General features: G+C 40.2%; 1 protein-coding gene across 1 annotated transcript in view; it reads left to right on the top strand.

The window, feature by feature from the left end:
* shisa9a (shisa family member 9a) overlaps positions 1-25663 on the top strand; it is a 35762-nt gene extending 10099 nt beyond the window's left edge. The window contains exons 3-5 of the mRNA XM_013133779.4: positions 16689-16796; positions 23938-25277; positions 25652-25663. Coding sequence (XP_012989233.2) covers positions 16689-16796; positions 23938-25055 — 1226 coding nt within the window. The 3' untranslated portion in view covers positions 25056-25277; positions 25652-25663. The remainder of the gene's footprint in view (positions 1-16688; positions 16797-23937; positions 25278-25651) is intronic.
* Positions 25664-26273: the final 610 nt, after the last annotated feature.

The following is a 26273-nucleotide window of genomic DNA, read 5'->3' as shown; positions in this document are numbered from 1 at the left end:
ATTTGTGATGGCAAACCCTTTTTTCTAATGAACTTCCCAACGCTGGTATTTACACGTTAATCCTGCTGCTTTCTGGGTTTTGTCAGATTAATCTGTAATTTGCTTGCAAGTTGCATTTGATGAGGAAAGCATTCTGGGCATGGCTTGGTAACAGGCGGTCAATAAGCAAAACCATCCTGTGGGTGATATACAGTGCATTCCATAAGTATGCATAAGTAGTCTGTTTTGTATTTGTAATTAATTACAAAAATGTATAGATTCATTTATCACTTTGACATTATGGACTTTATTATGTTGATCAGTAGCAAATCCTGTTTTGATTCCATGTTGTAACAATAAAATGTGGATGAGTCCAGAAGAGGTGAATACTACTTAGAGCCACTGTGCTGTATATAAAATAAGTGTTCATCCCACTATGACCCAAGTTGGCAGGAAACAATACTAAAGCACATATTTACCAGCAAAAAATAAAAAGAATGTTCATAATTTTTATAATTTTTCATACTTTCTTATCTTTCCACTACATGTTTTTGTTTGTTTTATCACCAGTGACGCCACATGAGAATTATTGTCCCCCTTGGTAAAGATACACCAATGAAAAAACACCATTGTTGTTTATCAGCTAAATCTGACAATCAACACGTATGAGAAATCTATCATTAACTTCAGGTAAACTTGTTTAAAGGAAAAATCTCTTAATCAAGAAATACATATGTGATAATCAGTTATTAACAGCATGTACAGCATGTACTTTACCCAAACCAAAAATACGTTCTGTATCCGTCAGTTGAGTATAGAGCTATGTCAGCGTGAAATGCTTTCCCACATGGCTACTCAGGTAGAAAGCAAGTTTAGCTTAGTGCCAACTGCCTGCAACATGGACTGGAAGAAGTCATGTTCATCCCTCACCACTTAAGGGCATCAGATGCTCCCACAAACATGTCTCAGCAAAAACGAATCCATGCTATCTAGGTAGCAACATTGTTACTTCTTTAACCTGAGTTCACAGTGTATCCAATTTGAAACAAGTATGTAACAATGCTCTAATATAAAAGAGCATTATATTAACATAAATGCTGATGGCCCCTGACCATCTGCTCCATCAAAATTAGGCCTTGGCTGTCCCTTGATGTTGGGATTATGAAGGATATGTTGTACCATGACAATATGACTTTCAGGTTGTAAGTGTTTTATTTAGTCATTTTTGTTTTATTTACATAGACAGCTCCAGACCAAAAGACCCAATGCCCAATAATGAAAAAGTAAAACCCACTTTTAGAAATATGTGCCAAAAAAATGTCTACATAGGTATTCAGACACTTTATTCAGTATTTTGTAGAAGGTATGCCTCTACCAACTTTGGTAGAGGCATACCAACTTTGGTAGAGGATTTGGGCAGTTTAATCCATTCTTCAATGCAGATCCTCTGAAGCTGGATGGGGGGGGGGTGCTGGCCAACTATGATTTTCATGTCTCCCTTCAGATTTTTAATGGGGTTCAAGTCTGGGATTTGGCTGACATTCACAGACTTGGCCCTAGTTTTCATGCTGAAAGATGAATCTTCATCCTAGTCTGAGAACTTGTGCACTCTGTATCAGTTTTTCTTCCAGGACATCAATGCAGTTTGGTTCATTCATTCATCTCTCAGTCCTGACCAGTCTCCCGGTCCCAGCTGCTGAGAAGCATCCCCACAGCACGATGCTCTAACTACCATACATCTCCATAGGGATGGTATCAGCCAGGCGCTCAGGCCTAATCATTTTGGTATTATCAGAACCAATAATTTTTTCCTTGTGCTCTCAGAGTTCTTTAGACAGCATTTCATATGCCTTTTACTCAGGAGCAATCTCCATGTACCTAAAGGCCTGATGGATGGAGTGTCTTTCTGTCAGGTTCTCTCATCTCTGCAAAGAAATACTGAAGCTCTGTTAGAGTGGCCATTGGGTTCTTGGTCACATCCTTGACTGGCCATTCTTGCCCGGTTACTGAGTTTGACTAGACTGACAGCTCTAGAAGGAGGCTTGGTGCATCCAAACTTCTTCCATTTCACAATGATGGACCCCACTTTGCTCATAGGATTTTTCAATGCTTTAGCAATTTTTTATATCTTTACCCAGATCTCTGCTTCAACACAAATCTCAGAGGTCTACAGAGAGTTCCTTGGACTTCATTTCTAGATTCTTCTCTGACATGCGTTGTAAGATATGGGACCTTATATAGACTAGTGTATGTCTTTATAAGTCATGTCGAATCAATAGAATTTGTCGCAGGTGGACACCAGTCATTTTCTAGAGACATCTCAAAGATGTTCAAAGGACACAGGATGAATCTTAACTCAATTTAGAGTGTGATGAGTAATGGTCTGAATAGGTATGTCCATGAGGTAGTTATTTTAATAATTCTTGGCACATGTATGTAAATGAATAGCTAATTATTATTAACAGTTCCAAAGCAAATCTTCAATGGTACCCTAGTTTACAGAAGTATATTTGATTCCAGCCATGTGACCATAATAGTTCTACAGCTCCGGAGAAACCACTGCAGAACACTGCACCTTTTTATTTCCTTTCCAAAAAAGTCAAAAAGGAAGGTTTTAAGTCAGGAAATTAAAATTAAGATTAACAAATTGAATGCTTCTGTTCCTCACTCAAAACCTTCCTTTTCCATTTTTTTTGGAAAGGAAAGAAAGAGGTGCAGAGGTCTCTTAATTTTTTCTGGAGCTGTATGTCCAGCAGCAATGTAGATGCACTGTAACTGACATTCTGACAGCACAGTGTAAAAGCCTCTGATGTTCCATGGTACTATAGATGGAATTGAATATGACTGTAATATAACAATTAATGTATTCCCCATTCACCAGATGAGATATTTCAGTTTTTCAATAAATTGGCACAGATTTCCACAAGCATGTTTTTACTCTCTGTGTGTAGACAAATATTCTTCCCAAATCTGTCTAAATCTGTGTTAGTGAGAGTGGCCTTTTATTGTGGCCAGCCTAAGGCACACCTTTGCAATAATCATGGTGTCTAATCAGCATCTTGATATGCCACACCTGTGAGGTGGATGAACTATCTCGGCAAAGGAGAAGTGCTAACTAACACAGAATTAGACAGATTTGGGAACAATATTTGAGAGAAATAGGCCTTTTGTGTACATAGAAAAAGTCTTAGATCTGTTAAATGGGGGCAAAAACAAAAGTGTTGCATTTATAATTTTGTTCAGTGTAATTTAATGCCAGGTTTTCTCAAGCAAAATATGTGCTTTTTAGTTTGTGAGGTAATACTTCCATCAAATGTCAGGACTGTCCTTCAGAAACTCTGATACCTCTGATACCTGCCACCTTGAATCTGAGATGATTACTCAGAGACAATGGGATTGGTCAAGGTTGTCGCGGTGACCTTCCCTGATTGAATGCATAACAAAAAAGACTTTTGTACAATCTTGACTTCAAAAGGCACCAAAGAAATCCAGGGACTGAGGAGTTCAGATGATAGAATCTGCTTAACTACATGGGTAAAAATTCACTCTACCTACCATTGTCTGTACCTGGCTTGATCTCTTATCTCTGTCCCTCATTCGCTCCTCTCACAGATGTGTGGGTGCTTAGTTGCTGTTATGGAAATGCTGGCTTCATCCATGCCCTCTTATCGCCCGCTGTATTTAGTCTCTCGCATATGCAAATGCTCCATTTCAGTATCTTCACAAATGACGGAGATCACATGCAATCTGTCAGGGATTTTGCACGAGACCAAACAGAAACAAAATATGAAGCTGCTTACTGAAAAATCTGATCTGCCTTCAAACCAATACAATTGTTTTTTATACAAAGCACTATGACATATTTACACATATTGACGTTATTTCTGTCGTCAGTGTGTTTGTATCTGATGTGTGACTGTGAATTTCAATAAAACCTGAATATGTTAGTATGGCTCGCTGCAAACCGCAATCCTGCTGGTAGACCCCCTGGCCAGAATCCACCTTTCTCTCAACTAAAACATTGTTTATTTAATTGTTCACAAAAGACAAGGAAGATATTTTTTATACAAATAATTTCAAATAATTCAACAATTTAAATTGACAAATTATTGAAATTACAAGACAAATTGGCAATGCTCCCTTGCATGTAGTAAAATTAATTAGATTTAATAAATAATAAAATGTGTTCTTATTTTGTTATTAGAGTTAAGTGAACCTAAATTAACTAAAAAACTATATTTAGTAAAGTTAAATATAGTTGTAGTTGTTCTCCTAAACCTTGGCCAAGAATCTGATGTGCTTTTAAGTTTCATTGTATTCCTGGGCTTCTGAATGTGACTGGCAAATGTCTCCAGGAGATGTCAATCTTACAAAATGCCTTGCTGGACATTACACACTGTCTGGATTGTGATTCTGTTTGTGTAGACTGGCTGACTACTGCTCCTACTAAAACATATTTGAAAGAAAAACAAATGTTAATATAATATGCAACGCATATTCATACATTTTATTTTACATTATATTATGGTCTTGTGATGGTGTAACTAGGTACATTTTGGTAGCATTTCAATCAGTGATGTAAAATATTCTGAGACTTTGAAGTAGTTGTTTCTCTTGCTTCGCAAGACCTTAATATTTTCTGGGGCTTTTGTTGGTGTGTTCAGAGGATTGTTCGGCAGACCCCTGGTTCGCACCCTGCATGGGGCAGTTGAGCAGTGGAAGGAACATAGCTGTAATATTAGTTTTAAAAAAAATGGATATATATATTTCCAGTCTGAACATACACAAAAAATAATACAGGGAATAAGTACCACTCTAATTGCTGCACAAAACAGATTGAAACAGATTCTAGACATCTTGCATTCACAGAACAGAGAGTGACTGAAAATAATAATCCAGTTAAAATTCAAACAGGGCATATGATGACAGAGCTCAAAAGGGAGAAAAATACCTTGGATGTCACCTGCCATCTGTCACATTCCCTCTAAACGGGATGGCTGCCCCTAGGATTCCTGGGAAAGAATATAACATGATATGAAAAGGTATTTCTCCCAGTAGTGTTTGTGGGCCGAAGGGGACCAAAGGAGCTAACTCTCGGTCACAGACACAGATGGAGAGAGTAAGAAAGTGAGATAGAGAATGAAAAAGAGACAGGGAGAGATAAAAGCAGCTCTGTAATATCCTCTTGCTTGTGTCATAGGGAAACTACAAGCATTATATGCAGGGCAAGATTAGGCCAAGATACAAATATGCATTTATACATAGTTTGTGAATGACCAAATCAGTTTTGGAAAATGAAAAACATTTACCCCCTGTCATTTCAGAGCATTACAATCAGTGTCCGAAATTAACTTTTTGGCTCACCTGCCAAGTTGGACTGTATATTACCAATTCTTCAAGGTTATGCAAACTTTTGAGCACAACTGTATATATATATAAGTCGATTTCTTAATTTTTTCCCGGAGCTGTATTTTAGATTTTTTCAAAACCTTCCTTTTCGACTTTTTCAAACCAGAAAGAGAATCAATCCCAAGAATATTGATCTAGGAGCCAGGGTTAGCAGAGTGCTGGCCTTCAGGAGAGAATTCTTCCTTTCTGTTCCCTGGCACTGGATTCTGACCCATGGGTGTTGTCTTGGTGATGACTTCCATTTTAAGTGGTCAATGATTTAACGGTTTGTATATCTATGCAAATAACTATCATAGGCCCAACAGGAAATCTCCATCATGTCAACAATACAACATGTGACAGGTAGTCTACGTAGACAGGTTTGCAGAGGTGAACAGTTTTACGTTAGCTGGCATGAAAATCACTTAACATCATTCTGGGTGTTTTTTTCCACCCAAATAAATGTACAAAACAATTATTATTCATAGAAAAATAGCAAAAATTGGTCCATTTGATTCCTTTAAGAATTCTTTGGACAGCTACTGAGCTTCAAGTTGGTGGTGGCTCAAGATCGACTTATTGTATGTAGAGCCCTGCGTTCCTCCCAAACCTCTACAGGTGCACTATTGAGAGCATCCTGTCAGGTTGTATCATGGCCTGGAGCAGTGACTGCACCGCCCTCAACTGCCTCCCATCTTCACACTGTTGTGAGGTCACCTCCAATGCAGCATCAGGTGGGAGCTTCCCACCCCTACAGGACCTGCCACACTGCCGGGTTGGAGGGCACACCATGTTTTATTGTGCAGTGGGCTGTACTCTTTGGGACTTTGGGGAAAATATTATTTCATTAGTCATCCAACTGCTAAATAGCCAACTGCAAGTGAATAACTGAAGTCTGGTGGTTTCAGTTCAGATTATTCGTAAATCATATTTTTTGTATTTTATATTTCTTGTTTGGTCTTACTGCAGTATTATAAGGAACTAGAAAAAGGGGGTTTCATGGCATACTGCCATTTCATCTGCATGTGAAGGGGACCAATGAACTTTATTCTAACTTTAAGGTTGAACTAGTAGAGATTAGTTAGATAGCAGCCTGTCTGATTTGCCATCGCTTCCTGATTCCTCCCAGGATTTGACTGCAGCTGCAGTGTGTGAATGCATGCATTTGCATATATTGTACTGTCCTATAGAACACTCACACACACACACACACACACACACTTGGTTTGTTGACTGTGTGTATTGTTGTCATACAGAGGGGCAGGCCATTTGTAATTCATAGGATGTGGCTGAGAAATGAATATCTGGCTTGCGGTTGTTGACCTACATGCAGGGTTCTATTCTGAATTGAGTTGTGAATTGCTCTTTTATTCCAATTTCAGTCCTCTAACTGAATTCCACAGGAAGTTAAATGAAATTAAATGCAAAAATAATGGCTTATTTATTGTGAACATCACTGCTAATTTAAATTTTTTGGTCATGTATATGGGTATGTGTTGTCAATTGTATTTGCTCCTTCTAATACAACATTAATTACGGTGGTCTGTAAATATTCTTTGAATCTTAATGATTACACAGAAGAAATGACATCTTAATTGAATTGGTTTGAAATTAACTTCCTTTAAAATCTACTGAAATTAAATGAGCATTATGCTTCCTGGGAATCTCCAGAGTGGGGAGGCTTGAATAACGTATTCACATATTCAAGCCTCGGCTCTATATTTGTGTGTGGCCAGGAGTCCCAGAGTGCACTAATTGGCCATCATTGCCTGGGGTCGGGCAGGACAGGTGTGAAGGATTTCCTAGACTCATAATGCATCAATTCGTTTCAACAACACTGAAAAAGTATTGTTTGGCAGTGGTTGATATTTTAGTTTGAATTGGTTTGAATTGAACGTCCATTAAAATCTTCTAAAATTAAATTATTTGCCAGCATTGCCTGGGGTGTTGGAAGACTGAAGGGAGGGATATCCTTGAGTCATCAATTACTCCCAACGACCACAACCTAAAATATTGTCCTGATTAAGAAGTGTCCCACATACCCTGTCTCCCAGACCACAGCAGACAATGGAGTACCTGTTTATTTGTTTGTGTTCCGAAATGCTTCTCTAGCAGCAGGAGAAGGGCACAGGTTGTGGATGTTAATGAGCTGAGAGAGGGAGAGATAGTCTTCCTGCTGCTATAACTGTAGTTTTACAGCAGTGGCAGTGGGTAATTTTCTCTTGAGGCAATGATTGGCATTAATTACCTCACAGGTATTAACTGGGCTGACGATTTCTGTTCACTCTGAGGATGTGTGTGGTCACATGGGCTTATGTCAGTAGGCATGCAAAACAGAATGAATACTGTCCATACAGTGCTCCTGGGTAGAGGCACTTCTGCAGGCCTGAAGGCAGTGGGGGCCAAGCGGCCGGGGCTCCATATGGGGTTTCCTAGCGACCCAGTTCTCCATCCATAACAGAGTAGTCCCTACCTGGCACCGCTTCATATTGGCAGAAGGAGGTCCCTTTGTCTTGGAGCACAATAGTTCTCTCACTGTTGCCAAGATGCTACAGAGTGAAGCACACACAAACCTACTGCTCATTGTGCTTGTACTCTCAGCAACAGAAACAGATGCGCTTTGTACAGTAACCTAGTTTTCTCCCTACTGCATATGCTAGCTTGCATTTTTCTTCAAGGGAGAAGATGTCTTCCTTGAATTGATTTTAATCTTTCAATTTGTGGGTTGTTCACGTTTCGCTAATAATAGAAATATATGCATCTGTCTACTGTAGTATATGCCATGTAGGTGAATAGGCAGGTTGGATGCAGAGTGGAAATTGCTGGTGCGCCAAAGTGCCCTTGTCTTTGCTGCATTTCTTTGGGATGCTCCGGCTCCTCCTGAAATATATGCCTATGCATGTTTTATGAGCTGTAGGAAAGGAAAGGTATCTGCTGCTGGAGTGTTGACCTAGTCTCTCAGTGTCAATGTTGTCACAAAATTCAATCCATAGAACGGTGCTTCGGAGGAAGAAGTGTTGACATATATTTGACATTTCGTATCTAAATGCAAAATTGAGAGGTAGTTAAAGGGGAATTTGGCAAAAACCTTCACATTTTTCTAGTCATATGGGCTCCTTTAATATTGTATAATTCTTTAGCTTACAGTTGCATGGTAGCATTCAAATCATATAAGCTGTAAAAAAAAATGTGCTGTTCAGCCAATGTTTACAGTAGATAACATTGTTACAATAGAAGTTGACATTAACTGGGGTAGCCTAATGTAGCCTGTCTTATGTGAAGAGTTACTTTGATGATTTTTGCGCATTGCTTTCTGTTTCTCTTCTAGACCATGTGAGGAGTCGTTTCTAATGGTCATTACTGTGGCTTGAAAACACAATGCGTTTTTCAAAGAAGACCATTTTTATGCAGCAAGATTTCATCACGTATGTGCCAATTTGTGGTACATGACATCAAAACCACTCACTTTCAAAGTGGTAATTTCATGGCTAACTGAAATTCACTATATTACCACATGCAGCAATGTCGTCGTATTTCCAGTTAAATCCACAGCTACTTTTTATTTAACAAGAACAAAGGCGCAAATGAATAATTAACTGTTATTTGCTGTCTTGGTCCTGATAAATCTGTTGTGGTCCAAATGCAATTAGGACACCCATTCTTAAATATGTATTTGAGTGAGTTTCACCACAATATTGGCAGGAGAAAGGAGTTGACAAATTTAGAATATCCCAATATACAGCTACCACTGTCTCTTATATCTGTTATACAGTATAGTACTCCGGCTCAAACATGTATGGTTCAATACCACAATGTAAGATCCCTTCCAAAAAAGAAATCCTTCAATTAACGATAACAAGCCATTGTGTTGCTTAATGTAAAGTTAGTTAGTTAGGTATTAGTTAGCTATCAGTACCCAGTCTAACAGGATCATTTTATGAAAAAACCTGGGTTGAAGGAAGGAATATGCCAGTAAAGGAAATACCGCCCCACTGGTGTTGTAGTCGTTTAGAAAACGGAAACATTTTGACCACTGTTATGCATTTATCAGTATATGTGCTGATACACATTAATTGACTTCTAGCCCGATTTTTTAAATGTGGATGCTTTGCAAAATGACAGAAAACAGGACATTCATTTAACAGATCCCTTATGTTTTTCAGTACACATTCACACGTAATGGAGTGTATGGTTCTGCGTTCAAAGCCCATTCACATGCTCATTCTGGCCAATTATGTGAGAAACTAAACTCACTGAACTGAAGAAATGAATGGTGGAATAATGCAAAGAGTCACACTTATGTTTTGTCGCTACGTTTCTTATCAGGATTAATACTCATGCTATTTCAGCCAACAATTCGAAATAAGGTAGGAGCTCTGAATATAAAGGGGGTCTGACAAATTATGTAAATGTGAGTTTCTCTTTTAAGTAACCCCTTGTTAGCACACGGCTAATATAGAAACAAACTTGAAAAATAAATTTGTTGAGAAAGTTTCTCTGTTTTGAATCTGATCAGTTGTTTTATTCCAGCTCAGAATTTGAACAGCAAAAATACCAACCTAGACAAGTATTCAACTATACAGTACAGTAAGAAGTACGGTAGTCAGGCCTGATCATTGTTCATCTATACCTGCACACCTATTTACTGTTACAAATATTGTGTGTACTCGTGTGTATGTGTGTAGGGAGGTGAGGGGATGGTGGAGGTGTAATGGGACCAGTATTATTTTTACTGTTTCAGTTAGCAATACAGAATTTGAATATTTATTGTAGAACAACATTATCTGTCTTATTAATTGATAAACAATTAACATAATTAGAATGGCATTTAATTGTAATGCTATTTAATTAAAATAATGGTTGATTTTGTCTTCAGTGCATATTTATTAGGTATAAAGGAAATAAAATGTACTAATATTTTCACAGTTGCAAGCTTTCATGAGCTTGCACCCCCCCAAGAGGCTTGGTAATCTTTGACTAATTATTTTACAAATATTCCTTTAGAAACAAATTCAATTTTTCCATTATCCTTATTTGTTCCATTTCACAACAATCCAAAACACTATGACCCCATTTTATTTCAGCTTCAAGAAGCACCACCCGGCTATTAAATACATCATATACTTCCCTCTACGATTCTCTGAGGATGTATTCATAACGTCACGTGTGTTCATGGCTCTTTGACACCGAGGATGTTTTCATTACATTACTTCCACACCTGTCTGTTTCTCTGAGACCTGAGGGATGTTTTTATCAGCTGTTACTAAGATGCGCTGTTGGCTGCTGACTCATACGCTTGTCCAGGAACCGTGAGGAGGCAGGGAATATAACTCACCCTGACAGTGGCACTTAGGGTAACACAGAACTACTTAGGCCTGATCCGAAACAAAACCATCTCAGTGGACCACTCAGGGAAAACCAGAGCGTTAAAGCCAAACAAGGGCACTGTCACACAGTGATTGACCCTCTGTTCGCTCAAAGAAACATTACCAACAACCGCTGACCTTTTCTATGCTAGTAGAACACTCCGGAACAACACAACCTTGACAGTTGTTGCTCCGGTCTCTGTTGTGCAGTAGTGGGGCCCATAGATATAATGAAATCGGGCAGGGGATTGTGGATCGGTCCGACTCAGATGGCATACCTCACGTGGATGATGCATCTTGCCTCAGAGATCCCACATTTACAAAATTACACTGATTGGTCCAAGGGGGGTGCTATATCAAGCAAATGAAAATACACTTTACACGATCCAGCACCTCAGCCTGTTTAACCTAAGCCAATTTGGTACATAGGTCCTTCTCCTCAAAAGAAACCAATTTCCCTCCAAAGAAATGCTGTATTGTGAATGAAGGAAACAATGAGGATCATGAGACATTCAGAATATGGACAGAATATAGAATAACAGCCAAGCAGAATTCATTGCAGTCCAATATTGTATGGTAGCATAGAAGTCACAAAGTACACATAAGCAGGAATGGAAATGAAAGATCTTGGGGACTTCCAGCTGGGCTAGTGGTACACAATATTTACTCAACAGCCCTAAAATCTGCATGGCAACATTTCAAAAGATTAAGTTTCACTTGCTGATAGATTAAAGGATGTTTTGTTGTGAACTAAAAAGCTTTAAAAACAACATTTATTTTAACAGTAAACAGATTTACCACACATTCTTTCAGAATTTGTAACACAATCCATAAATAACATAAGAAAATATATATTATTTTAAATCATCTGTTGGGTTCTGGCCTTAAGTACCTATTGAGAAGGAGAATTACTTGGAATGAGTGTTGTGTAAGAGTTTTGGAAAAGATAGACATTAGTGGGTTGTATCCTGCAACCTGGTGGAAGCTCTGTAGGGAGAGAATGCTTCCCAAATGGGACCCTATTTCCTTGGACACTCATTCTGACCAAAACCCTATGAATCAGATGTCATTACAGTCATAGGCATGGTCTGTATCTCGCCACCCCTTCTGAGTCTCCTCACTGTGTTCTCATAAATGGAAACATGCTGTCCTACTAATGAGACATAATGAAGAAATGGACATATGGTGATGATAATGAGCACCATAATGTTAAAAAAAAAACTGCCGTACTGTGGATCTTCAATGTACATTATCACTACTGCAAATGAATTGTAGCCTTCCAGCCAACATGATATCATTTATTTTTCATCTGAAACCAGCCGGTTCCAACAGCTATTGACTGCTGACTCTGATTAAATGCATGACGAATCTGGATAGTCATGCTTAGTTTACCCTTTGAATACAAAGAAGAAACAAATAATATCTTATATCAGAAAAATCAAGTGGACTTCACAGGGGCCAAAGAGACAGCTTCAGTGTCATGTCTCTCCTTTCCTTTTTATTGCTGATGGCAGCAGAAGATAATATCTTACCAAAACCAGTGCTGAACTCTGCCTCTTGAGACTTATACATTTATCAACCCAAGTGCATCATGACAACATGGTCAAAACGTATCTACCTCTTCCAGAAGCTACAGTGAAATGTGTTATGGCAGCCACACAGGGAGTAGAATTATTATGTAGGATCACAACATGCACCTCTAATATAGAATCAAGGACAGAGTTCACACAGAATGCACCTCTACTTTAGGATCACAGACAGGTCACACACCATGCACCTGTACTGAAGGGTTCACAGATAGAGGTCAACCGGGATGCACCTCTATTGCTTCATGATACAGTATTACATAATACACAGGTGTAACTACTACTGGTTCTTGATGCAGTATTATATAAAACACCAGGTTTTACTACTACACACTACTGCTTCATGATGCCTTATTTTATAATACACCAGGTGTAACTACTACACACTACTGCTTCATGATGCAGTATTATATAAAACACCAGGTTTTACTACTACACACTACTGCTTCATGATACAGTATTACATAATACACCATGTGTAACTACTACATACTACTGCTTCATGGTACTGTATTACAGTATATAACACACCAGGTATAACTACTATACACTGCTGATTCACAATGCAGTATTATACAATATAGCAGGTGTAACTACTACACACTACTGCTTCATGATGCAGTATTATACAATATACCATGTGTAATTACTACACACTGCTGCTTCATGATGCTGTATTATACAATATACCAGGTGTAACTACTACACACTGCTGCTTCATGATGCAGTTTTATACAATATACCAGGTGTAACTACTACACACTGCTGCTTCAAGATGCAGTATCATATTATGCACCAGGTGTAACTACTACACACTGCTACTTCATGATGCAGTATCATATTATACACCAGGTGTAACTACTACACACTGCTACTTCATGATGCAGGATCATATTATACACCGGGTGTAACTACTACACACTGCTACTTCATGATGCAGTATCATATTATACACCAGGTGTAACTACTACACACTGCTACTTCATGATGCAGTATCATATTATACACCAGGTGTAACTACTACACACTGCTACTTCATGATGCAGTATCATATTATACACCAGGTGTAACTACTACACACTGCTACTTCATGATGCAGTATCATATTATACACCAGGTGTAACTACTACACACTGCTACTTCTTGATGCAGTATCATATTATACACCAGGTGTAACTACTACACACTGCTGCTTCATGATGCAGTATCATATTATACACCAGGTGTAACTACTACACACTGCTGCTTCATGATGCAGTATCATATTATACACCAGGTGTATTCTTCAACCTAATGCACCGTGTCTGTAAATAAGGAAAGGAGTATACCTCCTTATTCACTTGGACTTATAAAACATGTATGCTGGCATAAACATGCTCACACAATCGTACTCTTACAGAAATAGCAAACACATACACAGAGATGCACCCTGGCTCACTCACACCACTCAGAGCCGATGGACACATACAGACACTGTATATAGGTGAAAAGTCAAGTTGGCCGTACAGTAGCTGGTTGGTATGTGTGGGCGATGTGAAAAAGACAGAAAAGAGATCACACACAAACACACACACACACACACACACACACAGTCTCCAAGTTGCCATGACAAAGTGAAAGCATGGAGAACATAAAGGCAGTGAGCAGCTGAATCCTGGAGAGGAGGAAGTATTCCCTTCAGAGAGAGAGGTAGAAGATGAGTCAGCTTCCAAACACCAAAGAAACATGGAATACCCCGTGCAGCCAGCTATGAAGCCATGCCAAGCAGTAAGCATGGACTCACTCCCACTTACATGCATCACATGCGCTGTTACACTGTCCCAGTTCACACTGCAGTGCTGTTCATGGTTTCTCAGAAGACACGACGAAACAGTCTAAATTGTGTACGGTCGTGGTCGTGCCATGATTTATGGCATTCAAAAACAGTGTGGTCGTAAGTCCTTAGATACAAAGTGAGTGTTTTTCTAATGTAAAATGCGTTGTGTTGTGTTGCTGCTTATAAATAATGTGTTGTGTTATTGTCTATAGACCATGTTTTGTGTTACTGCATATAAATCATGTGTTGTGTTACTTCCTATAGATCATGTGTTGTGTTACTGCCTATAGATTATGTGTTGTGTTACTGCCTATAGATGATGTGTTGTGTTACTGCCTGTAGATCATGTGTTGTGTTATTGCATATAAACCATGTGTTGTTTTACTGCATATAAAGCATGTGTTGTGTTATTGTCAATAGATAATGTGTTGTGTTACTGCATATAAACCATGTGTTGTGTTACTGCCAATAGATAATGTGTTGTGTTACTGCCTATAGATCATGTGGTGTGTTACTGCCTATAGATAATGTGTTTTGTTACTGCCTGTAGATTATGTGTTGTGTTACTGCATATAGACAATGTGTTGTGTTATTGCCAATATATAATGTGTTGTGTTATTGCCAGTAGATAATGTGTTGTGTTACTGCATATAAACAATGTGTTGTGTTACTGCCTACAGATCATGTGTTATGTTACAGCCTATAGATCATTTGTTGTGTTACTGCCTATAGATCACATGTTGTGTTACTGCTGATAATGTACATCCCTTTAACAAAGATTTCCAAATGCCTGTCAATTTGATTGACAGACTGACAGCTGTCACTCATTCAGCAGATTGAATTCACAATGGATGAAATTGAGTTGCTTACTGTCTGCATGTGTCTAGGTGGGCTGGTTCTACAAGGTCACAGACTTGCTATGTGTGTCTTGCGTGTGTCTTGAGTGTGTAAGTGTGTGTATATGTGTGTGTTTATGCGTGTCTGTGTGTATATGTGTGTCTGTGTGTGTATATGTATGTGTCTGTGCGTGTCTGTGTGGGTATATGTGTGTCTGTGTGTGTATATGTATGTGTATATGTGTGTCTGTGTGTGTATATGTATGTGTCTGTGCATGTCTGTGTGGGTATATGTGTGTCTGTGTGTGTATATGTATGTGTATATGTGAGTCTGTGTGTGTATATGTGTGTGTATATGCGTGTTAGTCTCCAGGGTTCACTAGTATGTGTAGCTTAGAGACAGATCAAAAGCAATTATTGAGCAATAGTATACAGTGGTGTAGTGTGAAAATGGAAAAGATAGCTGTTTACAATGTATGGAAAGCATTTACTTGCACAACATCCATCCAGATTTAACCTTTGACTATAATCACAGCATAGTTTTGATTGAATAATGAGGTGTTTGGTTAAAGTGTGTGTGAGTGGTCTTGAAGGTGCGGTGTAACTTGCTGCAATCAGTTCCTTCTCCCTCTCTCTGTCTCTCTGTCCTTCACACACACACACACGCGCGCACGCTCACACACTCCCTCTCTCTGTCTCCCCCACTCATTCCCTCTTTCCCTCCCTTTCTTGCCCCACGCCCTCCTCTCCCACTCTGTGTCACAGACCCTGCGTCGTTGCTAAATGATTCGTTTGACACTGCGCTAGCTGCCTGCCTGACGAGCTTGACGTTCAGGTTACAGGTGCTTTGAATGTCCCTCCACACTGACAGCCCACAGAGATGAAAATGAAGGAAACAACTATTTGAATCAATAGTGTCTTTTTGCCGACACAGGTCTCAGCTCCCCTTTATCTGTCTGTATGTCAGTCTGTCTCTCTGTCACGGGAGGGGGAAACAGAAGGGTAATGCCGCTGCTTCCGTAAGTAAATAAGACCGCTGGCCCTCTTTCTCGGGCAGAGCAGGATTCTGAGCTCTGGAGGGCTCTGTGTTTGATTTTCAGGGCTAGACGAGGCTCCTCTAAGTCGGCTGGGAATATGAATACGAGGACTGGGTGTAAATTCTCCCATCAGACATCTTTTCTGGTGCCTGTCTCTCATTCTCTCTTTCCCTTTTGCTCAGATTCCTTTCTCTGTTCTCTCAGCTGTATCTCCCTCTCTCTTTCCTGTATTTCCCCCTACTCTTGAGCTCTCTTCTCTCTCTTTTTTTCTTAGCTCCTTCTCCCTCACTTAATCCGGCTTTCAAGGGCTGTAGTCTCTGATAAAGTACAACTTCGCCTTGAGTAAGATGGATGTGCAGTTAATATCTCCAAAACCGTAGGACAGTGGTTTCAAATGAGCGCTTACTCTTTTCTTTATCATTATCTCCAGAGGAAAAAGATACTACTGGACTGGTCAAATACTTACTCTATGACTTACTCTATGAACTATTGAGTCCATGGTAGTGCACTGTACACTGGTTCAGTATTACTGTATTTACTGTCACTTCATGATATGAGACAAGTGTACCGTGAAGTAGCATACCTAATATGTTACTGCTAGCGAATTGTGTTATTCCACCGAGACCACGATGGTACCAAAGCTGTCTAACATTACTCCATTTTGTGTTTTGTCTCTACAGAGGGAAGTCAGTCACACCCATACCCCACCCTCAGCCAACTGGCCCATGTCTATGAAAAACAACAACCAGACAAGGAGCTCAACAAGTACGCCTCGCTCAAGATCGTAGGTGAGAGTCTGCTCCGTTAGCCTGGTCAAAGCTGTGTCTGCAGAGCCCTGGAGAGACAACCTGGGCTTTGACTGGGGCTTTCTATTATCAGTAGAATTAGCCGGGGCCGTACAGTTGTGCTCATAGGTTTGCATACCCTGGCAGAAATTCTGGCATTGATTTTGAAAATATGGCTGATCATCTTTTATCTAAGGATAGTGATCATATGAAGCCATTTATTATCACGTAGTTGTTTGGCTCCTTTTAAAATCATAATGATGACAGAAATCACGCAAATGGCCCTGATCAAAAGTTTACATATCCTTGAATGTTTGGCCTTGTTACAGACACACTAGGTGACACACACAGGTGAAAATGGCAATTAAAGGTGAATTTCCCACACCTGTGGCTTTTTAAATTGGAATTAGTGTCTGTGTATAAACAGTAAATGAGTTTGTTAGCTCTCACTTGAATGCACTGAGCAGGCTAGATACTGAGCCATGGGGAGCAGAAAATAACTGTCAAAAGACCTGTGTAACAAGGTAATGGAACTTTATAAAGATGGAAAAGGATACAAAAAGATATCCAAAGCCTTGCAAATGCCAGTCAGTACTGTTCAATCACTTACATCTCCGGAAAAAAAATCAAGAGATCACTGCACTTTTTACTTTCCTTTCCAAAAAAGTTGAAAAGGAAAGTTTTGAGTGAGGAACATCAGCGTTAGATTTGCAGTGGTCTCTTAATTTTAACCCTTTTGTTCCTCACTCAAAGAGCTGTATTAAGAAGTGGAGAATCTGGGGATATCTTGATACCAAGCCAAGGTCAGGTAGACCATCCCGAAGAACTATTCGGGATACAAAGAAAAACCCAAAGGTAACCTCAAGAGAAATACAGGCTGCTCTGGAAAAAGACATTGTGGTTGTTTCAAGGAGCACAATAGGACAATTCTTGAAAAAAATTAGCTGCATGGTCAAGTTGCCAGAAATAAGTTATTACTGCGCCAATGCCACAAAAAATCCCAGTTGCAGTATGCATGACAACACCTTGACATGCCTCACAGCTTCTGGCACACTCTAATTTGGAGTGACGAGACCAAAATAGAGCTTTATGGTCACAACCATAAGCACTATGTTTGGAGAGGGGTCAACAAGGCCTATAGTGAACAGAATACCATCCCCACTGTGAAGCATGGGGGTGGCTCACTGATGTTTTGGGGGTGTGTGAGCACAGGGCACAGGGAATCTTGTGAAAATTGATGGAGCTTGTTATCAGAAAATACTGGCAGACAATTTGCATTCTCCTGCAGGAAAGCTGCGCATGGGACACTCATGTTTTCTTCACAAATGGTACATATATTACCCATTTTCCAAGGATATGCAAACTTCTGAGCACAACTGTAGGTTTATTATGTGCATGTGTGAGTTGGAAATGTGCATTTCTATATTGCCCTCTCCCCTAAAACTCCAGAGAGTCTGGATCACGGCCAGGGGATCAGACCCTGTAGCAACTAGGGTGGCCTATCCGGCTCATCGGCTGAAAGACAGATTTTGTCAACTTGTCGTTTACAAGCAATCCCTCTTTGCTGCTAGGCTACCTGCTGACAACTAGGTAAAGTGCTGAAAAGGGATCCTTGTTCGAGCCAAAACAGCCAAATGACAAAACATAATCAACTATCATTTTTATATATCATTATGCATTTACATACATGTTGGAAGGGATTGTTTATGAAGCTGTCCACTTTTGTTGGAACTAAAATGGATGCTGTGCATTAGAAAATACTCAGCAAATCTTTGTCTGATTTTTACTTAGAACATTTCTTTTTAACATTTCCTTCACCGTAGAAAAAGAAAACCCCTAATTATTTGAGTAAAAACAGTGCTACCTGTTCTTCTTCAGTAAGATAAAGAAAGCAAGATTATGTCCATCTTGTTTAGCACTATAATTATAGTCACTACCTCGGAAAACACAACAGCACAGGAATGCTAAATACCTGAATCTCTTATTGAGATGTTAAATGTAGGAGTAAAGCTCTTAATTGTAAATGCAATTCCCAATCCATCACATTGCCATTCAGTGCCTGACTCATTTTCAGCTTGTGAACAGATTGTTGTGATTGTTTACAGAAGCACTCCATTATGCTCTGGCTTTAAAGGCCAGGAGAAAATAAGTGTTTTTCTATTTTGTGTTTATGCCACACAGTTTATATAACAATCGGAGACAATTAAGAATAGGAAATAGTGACAGATTTCCTGGTGTTGACTAATAAAGTAAGACAAATCTATTCAGCTGGATATTCATAAGGCTATCTGCAAAACTGGAGTAGTTCCAACAATATTGGCAAATGTTCCAGAGAAAGACACATATATTATGCCTGTAACCTGTTCCTTCTCCTCTTCCTCCCAGTCCTCCATCTCCAAGCCTAATCTCAATACGATTCTCCTTCTCTCATCTTCATCCTCTATTCACAGCATTGATTGCGGTCTAAATAAAAGCTTCTGACAGATTCTAGAAGCACTCGTCAATGAGATAGCACAGAAATGATTTGGATCTGCTTTAGAATGTAATCAAGACCCAGTCCCAAGAGGCCATCTGGTGGTGTCATGAACTGATGATATGCAAGTGGAGACACACCACAAAGAGGGCAGCTAAAGACAGAGTGAGCACCAGAGAAAAGGAAATGGAAGGAAGTAGAGAGACAGACAGACAGACAGACAGACACAGTAAGTTCCTGAGACAGAAGGAAGGAGACAGAGAGAGAGACAGAGAGAGAGAGACAGAGAGAGAGAGAGTGAGCACCAGAGAGAGGGGCATAGAAGGGAGTAGAAAGAGACAGACAGATTGATGACAGAGATATAAGAACAGAGAGACACAGACAGAGAGAGAGACAAACACAGAGACAGACAGACAGAGAGACTGAGTGAGCGCCAGAGACATAGAAGGGATGAGAGAAGAGATGGACACAGACAGACAGAGTGATGACAGGAGAGGAGCTCATTTAAAATGTTTTTGCATTTATCCAAACTTTAAGCATTTCTTCATGCCTCCACCTTGCTCTGCCCCTATTCCACTCATCACAACTGGCCTGGAGTACGGAGAGAAACTCTGGTATTAAACCACAGTGTTTTCCCCTTTTTACTTAATTGCCTTTCTGCTACATTCCCAGTGGTAGGTACAGAATCCTTAGGCTGAGAGCTGATAAGCAACTATTCTGCCAATCAATATCTATCTGTACTGTCCCCAAACGCATCTCTATATAAGGTCACACTATTGGATTTTCAAACCAGACATGGAGAAACAAACTAATAAAAGGGACAAAGTACCTAGACTTAACCCTGTAGGCCTAGATGGTTTGGCTCTCTCTATCTTTCACTGTTGCAAATGGGCAATTAAATCGCATTGCAGGTACTCTACCACCCCATGACAGAGAATGACAGGAAGGCTATATCTGATATTACATTCCTCAGATAGTACTATAACAGCCTAATTGGAGTTTCTTTTGGATGGTTTTATACAAAAATGGTCTGGAGCGTTTATTAGAACTCTAACGTGCCTTACCCCTTAGTTTAGTTCATTTTGGCTGGTTTAAATACTCTATCTGCACTCAGGAGTGCAGTGTGGTTTGCTAAAAAATTCAATTTGTAATGTGGTACACTTTGCTGCTGGCGAGAACTTAATCCTGATCAATCACAGCTAAAGAACCAGAGGCACACAATGTTATTGACTTCTAAAATTTGTTGAAATGCACGGAGAACACAGAGATGACTTGATATCCCTTAAACACTCAAGCATTTATAAGTGCTTACAATGTATATTAATGGACATTATAGGAGGGATATAAGCTAGCTAAACATTAGACTGTTACCATGGTTACTCAGTGGATAAACAGTCTGAAACATTTTGCCTGAGAATGTAAAGAATTGTCTCTACAAGCCAAAATGTTGAATAAAAGTATATACTTAAAAAAACTTTACTGGTTTGCGCTTCGGGCCAGTAGGAAGTGGATATTAAAGGTAAGATCCTACATTTGTAATTTGCTTCATCATCATTCTCTAGGGATATAGATAAACATCACACTGTTACCATGGTAACTCTAAGGATAATACACCAGAGAAGTTTTGCCTGAGAAAACACATTATTGTCCTTAAAAGCAAGAATGTTATTATTGTCATTGTTGGAATATATTTAAATGTAATTCACCAGTAGTCTGTCCGGTTCTGTTAAGTAGGAAGTAGATAATCAAGAAAAGATTCACCGCTCTCTCTTGGTCATTGTTTAATTAGTTCACTCTTGATACAATTCCAAAATGTTTTGAATGTCAGCATTCATTTTTTGAAGATTTAGTATTTTAAAAATACAGAAATATAGCTTGTTTGATACAAAAATCTGAATATAATGTAGCTTTGACTGCAACTAAAGTAGTTAGACATTACCTAATCCTTAGATGCAAAAGTTACATAGGTTTACAAACAAGAAAGTAAAACTAGGCCAGCCTATTTCAGCAGGCCCACGGGTAGAAATCTTAAAGTGTCTGGAGTTAATTTGAGGCTTGTAGATGTATCATGGGCCCACTGCCCAAAAAGTGTGCTACATTGCTGAAGAAAGTGCGATGCACTGGACCAATCTGTTAAGGAACATAAAATGTTGCACAGTTGAAACAATGCACGTGCTATGAAAACGCTCCTTGTTGCGTTCGTTCCTTAACCCCATTCCAGCTGCAAAACAAGCAGACATCCTCATCTTAATTTTTTGTAATTGGATCAAAAGACCTGGGGCAATTCTAAAAAGATCCAGGCCACTGGCAGTGACTACCTGCATTTTCATTTGTTTTAGCATTTCTATTGTCATTTACTAGGATGTGTAAATTGCTGTCCTCAAGCGCAACCATGAATGTTTCAAAATCCAGTTTGCATGCCCACAAGAGAGAAACTCCAGTTGAAACAAGTGTGACTGGCACAATCCACTTGCATTGACTGACATATCCCTTGTGATCATGATAAAATACCATGAAATTATGAAATACGCCATGATATTATGAAATAGGCCATGAAATTATGAAATTGTCCGCATTATTATGAAAAAGGTCTTGAAATTGTGAAATAGGGCATGATATTATTAAATACATCTTGTGATGAGAAAAAGCCTTTGGGAAATACAATTTGTTTTTATGAAATATCATACAATTATTTCGAAAAGTGGAATTATAAAGAAACATTTCTAAATAATGTTGCACTTAATAATATATTTTATTATTTTATTAATTACATATAGATTTATGTAATTTTGACTCCTTTGGTACTCCATACTGTACGAATGGAGCTGCTAAACATCACATGAGCGGTTACTGCGCTGTTATTTCTGAGAAGGTAATGATGGTAACGTGAAGTTTGGGACACGAGTTGTGCTTATTGATATTCATATAGATTTAAAGTGAGTATAAAGAAAAGACTGGTATGTACAGCACACATGGTTTTGTTTTGTAATTTTACCGATTCTGATATTTGACAAGATGAAATCAACCCAACCCTTAAAAAAAGTTACAGTTATGAAACTGCAAATGAAAGTGCAGTAACAGCAATTAACTGTGATATTGTAGATACAATAATGGTAGAAAAACTGATGTATTGTTGTTGAACTGAAGTTACACTGTGTTATATGTAATGACTGCAGCCTTTTTATTTATGGGAATGTAACAAATAATCAAAGTTACGTGGAACAATGACCGTAGTCCCCACAGTTCCATTGCTGATGCCGAGCTTCCAACACTAAAATGTTCTGTCCGGCTGTGTCTCTTTTTGATCTACTCTGTAGTCGTTCTGTTTCTCATCACATTTCCCTGTATGTGTGCCTTTGAACTGACTGCGGCTAGATTCATTTACCTGTCGCTTGACTGAGTTTGAATCCTGAGGCGGTCTGCTGGCAGGGAGACACACAGACATGCAGCCGCGCTCATCGCCCACGCTCACGGAGACTCACCATGCTTGCACGGCTCATTTTCCCGCGATGGAAGGAGAACAGAAGCGATAAACTAGATTGATAGTTGCAGCGGTAAAGCAAACTCACCTTGTGTTAACTTTATCCATAAGGATGTGAAACGCAACAGAAGGGCCATCAACCATAACCTGACAAAGTCACACTGGGATGCTCAACAGCTAAGGCTAAGGAGTAATGACGGATCCTGGGAACGTGAATCACCCTGTAAAAAGGACACATTTCTCAATGATAAGAGAGACTACAGATTGTCGACATGAACAGAAGATAAATGAATGAGGGGTATGTAACGTGACTTCGGTGAGCAAGGAAACCGGGTGGAGCAATGTATAGCTGGAGGGTACATGTCTTGGGAGACGGGAAAACTGAAGCTGAGTATGCCACCGCCCAGGGCTCTGCCACGCTACAGCCACCGGCGTCAGGCACTGCCATCAGCCACTGAAGATGCATTTCCCTTTAAATTAATGAAAGCTTCTATACTCGCTGCACTGCGTCAAAGCTAAAAAATCACTGGTTTGATCTGGTGAAATTAAATAATGGTTTGGTAATTTGTTTCTGGTGTAGCAGGTCGAGTGACACATTGCCACAATGCTCATGTTATCACAGCTGATGTGTAGACACCTCTCATTTGCCAAGAATCCTTTTCCTGTCCATTGATGATTTATCACTCACTGTTTCCCTGATCAACTGAGTCCAATTTAAATTATCCTCATTTATGTACCTGTGCAGAGTCTGTATGCTATCGCAGGAGAAACACTGGTTTGAATCCAGGCTGCCTGTGATACTTTAACAGTTGAAGGCTGCATGGATGAATCCACGTCTTTTGGAAAGGTTTACTGAAATATATCCTCTCCTCGAACAGGGTGAATTATAAAACATGTTTTCTTTCAGATTCAGCATTTGGTTAATATTTGAATCATGATGAATTTTGATTATAAGTGTAGAGGACAAAGAGTGGATGTCATGAATGTAGCTGTAGCCTGAATTGAAAACATGGCTTAAGGATATAGATTCCTCATTCTCTGAATAATGAGTAATCACTAACAGAAAAAATACTGTTGTCCTTTAAAAAAAATAAAAATGTATACCAGAATTGCTATTGTACTTCAGTTTCCCATCTTATGAACCACAATAACTCTTTCCCTTATGTGTGTCTACATCTATCCTTGTGCAGCGGCCAAGGCCAATGGAGACTTCTACAACAAGCGCCGTCTGATGGTGGAACTGCCTTCCAAAGGGGGACTCCCTCTCCAACACATGAACCCCATGCGACATATGAACCCTATGGGCAACAATCCTAAAACCCACAAACCTTTGAACAACCCCTCCATGACCCATAATCTAATGACTAACCCCACCATGACCCATAATCCATTGACAAACCCCACCATGACCCATAATCCAATGAACAACCCCAACATGACCCATAATCTAATGACGAACCCCAGCATGACCCATAATCTAATGACGAACCCCAGCATGACCCATAATCTGATGACTAACCCCACCATGACCCATAATCTGATGACTAACCCCTCCATGACCCATAATCTGATGACTAACCCTACCATGACACATAATCTGATGACTAACCCCACCATGACCCATAATCTAATGACTAACCCAAACATGACCCATAATCCAATGAACATGTCCCACAACAACCCTATGTCGCTAAACAAGTCCATGTCACATAACAAGTCCATGTCCCACCACAAGCCCATGTCCCACAATCCCCTGAGCCCCATCATCCCCTTGGGCTCCCTGGGACCTGAGCCTGTGGCCACCTACATCACAGAGATGCCCAGCAGCTTGCCCATCCTCTCCAGCAACCACCAGGGCTCCACCATGCCCGCCGTGCCCAAGCAGATGGGACATAAGCCCCAGAGAAGCAGCGCCGGTGGCGACAGGTTCATTAATAAAGGTTTGGGAGCCATGGCCGGCATGACTAGGACAGGGACTTTCCCGGGTCCTCACCACCACACCGGGACGGTTCCCGGGCCTCACCACCAACAACACAACCAACATCAACCGCAACAACACCATCCACTGGCTTTCAGCTCCCACACCATCGCAGCCCCGAGGGGAATGTTAGGCGGGTCGGGGCTGAAGGGTTGGGACAGGACTGAGACGGTTGGCAGGAGGAAGGGCTACAGCTCCAAGAGGCCCCAGTGTACAGTGGATGACTTCAGCGAGCTGCACAGCCAGTCCCGCTCACTCAACCACAGTCAGCACTTCCTGCCCACCCAGCCCTACTTTGTGACCAACAGTAAGACGGAGGTGACTGTGTGAGAGAGTGGGAGAGTGGAAAGATGGACGCCAAAAGCACAGTCACCAAACACAGGCAAAAAGGAAGAGGACAGACTGGTGGTGGTGGTCTGAGATTGGGGGGGTTGGGGACATGGTGGTGTCTCTCCGAGACCAGGGCCAGAACAGTGCCCCCTGGTGGCGTGTAATGTCCAGCGTGAAAGGATCAGTGCACGTGACTGTCAGTCAACCCTACACAAACCCAAGGTCAGAAGATGGGGGCGGGGGTGGGAGGGTGGGGGGGGGGGCAGGATGATGTAACCATGGCAACAGCAAACAGAAGTATCAAATTCATTGTGTGTTATAAAATCTCCTGTGTGTGATAGCGTCACTGAACAACAACAGTGAAATGTGAATTAGGTAACAGCAAAAGGAAACATGAGATGCCATGGTTTGCATTACCAAATCTGACAAGCAATATAAGCTCGACACCACAATGACTGGGGCTATGAACAAGGAAAGCATAAAAACAGGAGCGAGAAAAATGCATCTCCTACAAAGCCATTGAATCCGTCACAGTTTTAGGGCTATGGGTTATGGGCTATGGCTTTTAAAATTAACGCTTTGTTCTGTGCTTGTAGTTGTGAAAAGTCTCTTGGTCATCAACAAAGAGAAGGAAGGTCATTGTCCTGTATATTTCCAGTACAGTACGTGATCAGAGCGGCCCGGAGGCAAGGAGGCTCAAGCATCATCTGGAGGAAAGTACTGTACTCCTGAAAGACTCATCGGTCCCAATGCTGTTCACACTTAATCTTTGATCCTATATTTAAAGATGTGACTACAGACCATGGCCATTTGTAGCGATACGCCATCTTTTTTATATTTCCCTTTTTCTCTCGCTATCATTTTCTCTATCCCTTTGAGAAAAGGCAGCCTTCAGGTAAAGGAAATGTAAAGAGAGCAAGATGTGTTTCTGTTCTACGGTGCATGGCCATGCCCTGATGAGAACCATAGAACCCTACTGAGAGATGTTCCCCCTGAAGCACATGCATTATCCCTCATGTGTATTATTGCTTCAGAATATTGTGATTTATACAATGTGCCAAAAATGTACTTCTGTTTGTACTTTTGTATGACTGTGTCCTCTTGAACCTTGGCCACCTTTTCACTCTGGCGTTTGTGGAAAATCCTGTTTGCCAAGGCATCCAGATATGAAAAGGTCTAAACGTAGAAGGCAAAACCTCTTCAGGCTAATTAAATAAT

The sequence above is a fragment of the Esox lucius genome, chromosome 5 (genome assembly GCF_011004845.1).
Source record: "Esox lucius isolate fEsoLuc1 chromosome 5, fEsoLuc1.pri, whole genome shotgun sequence".
In the NCBI taxonomy this organism is placed as follows: Eukaryota; Metazoa; Chordata; class Actinopteri; order Esociformes; family Esocidae; genus Esox; species Esox lucius.
This window is presented reverse-complemented; position numbering and strand designations above follow the sequence as displayed.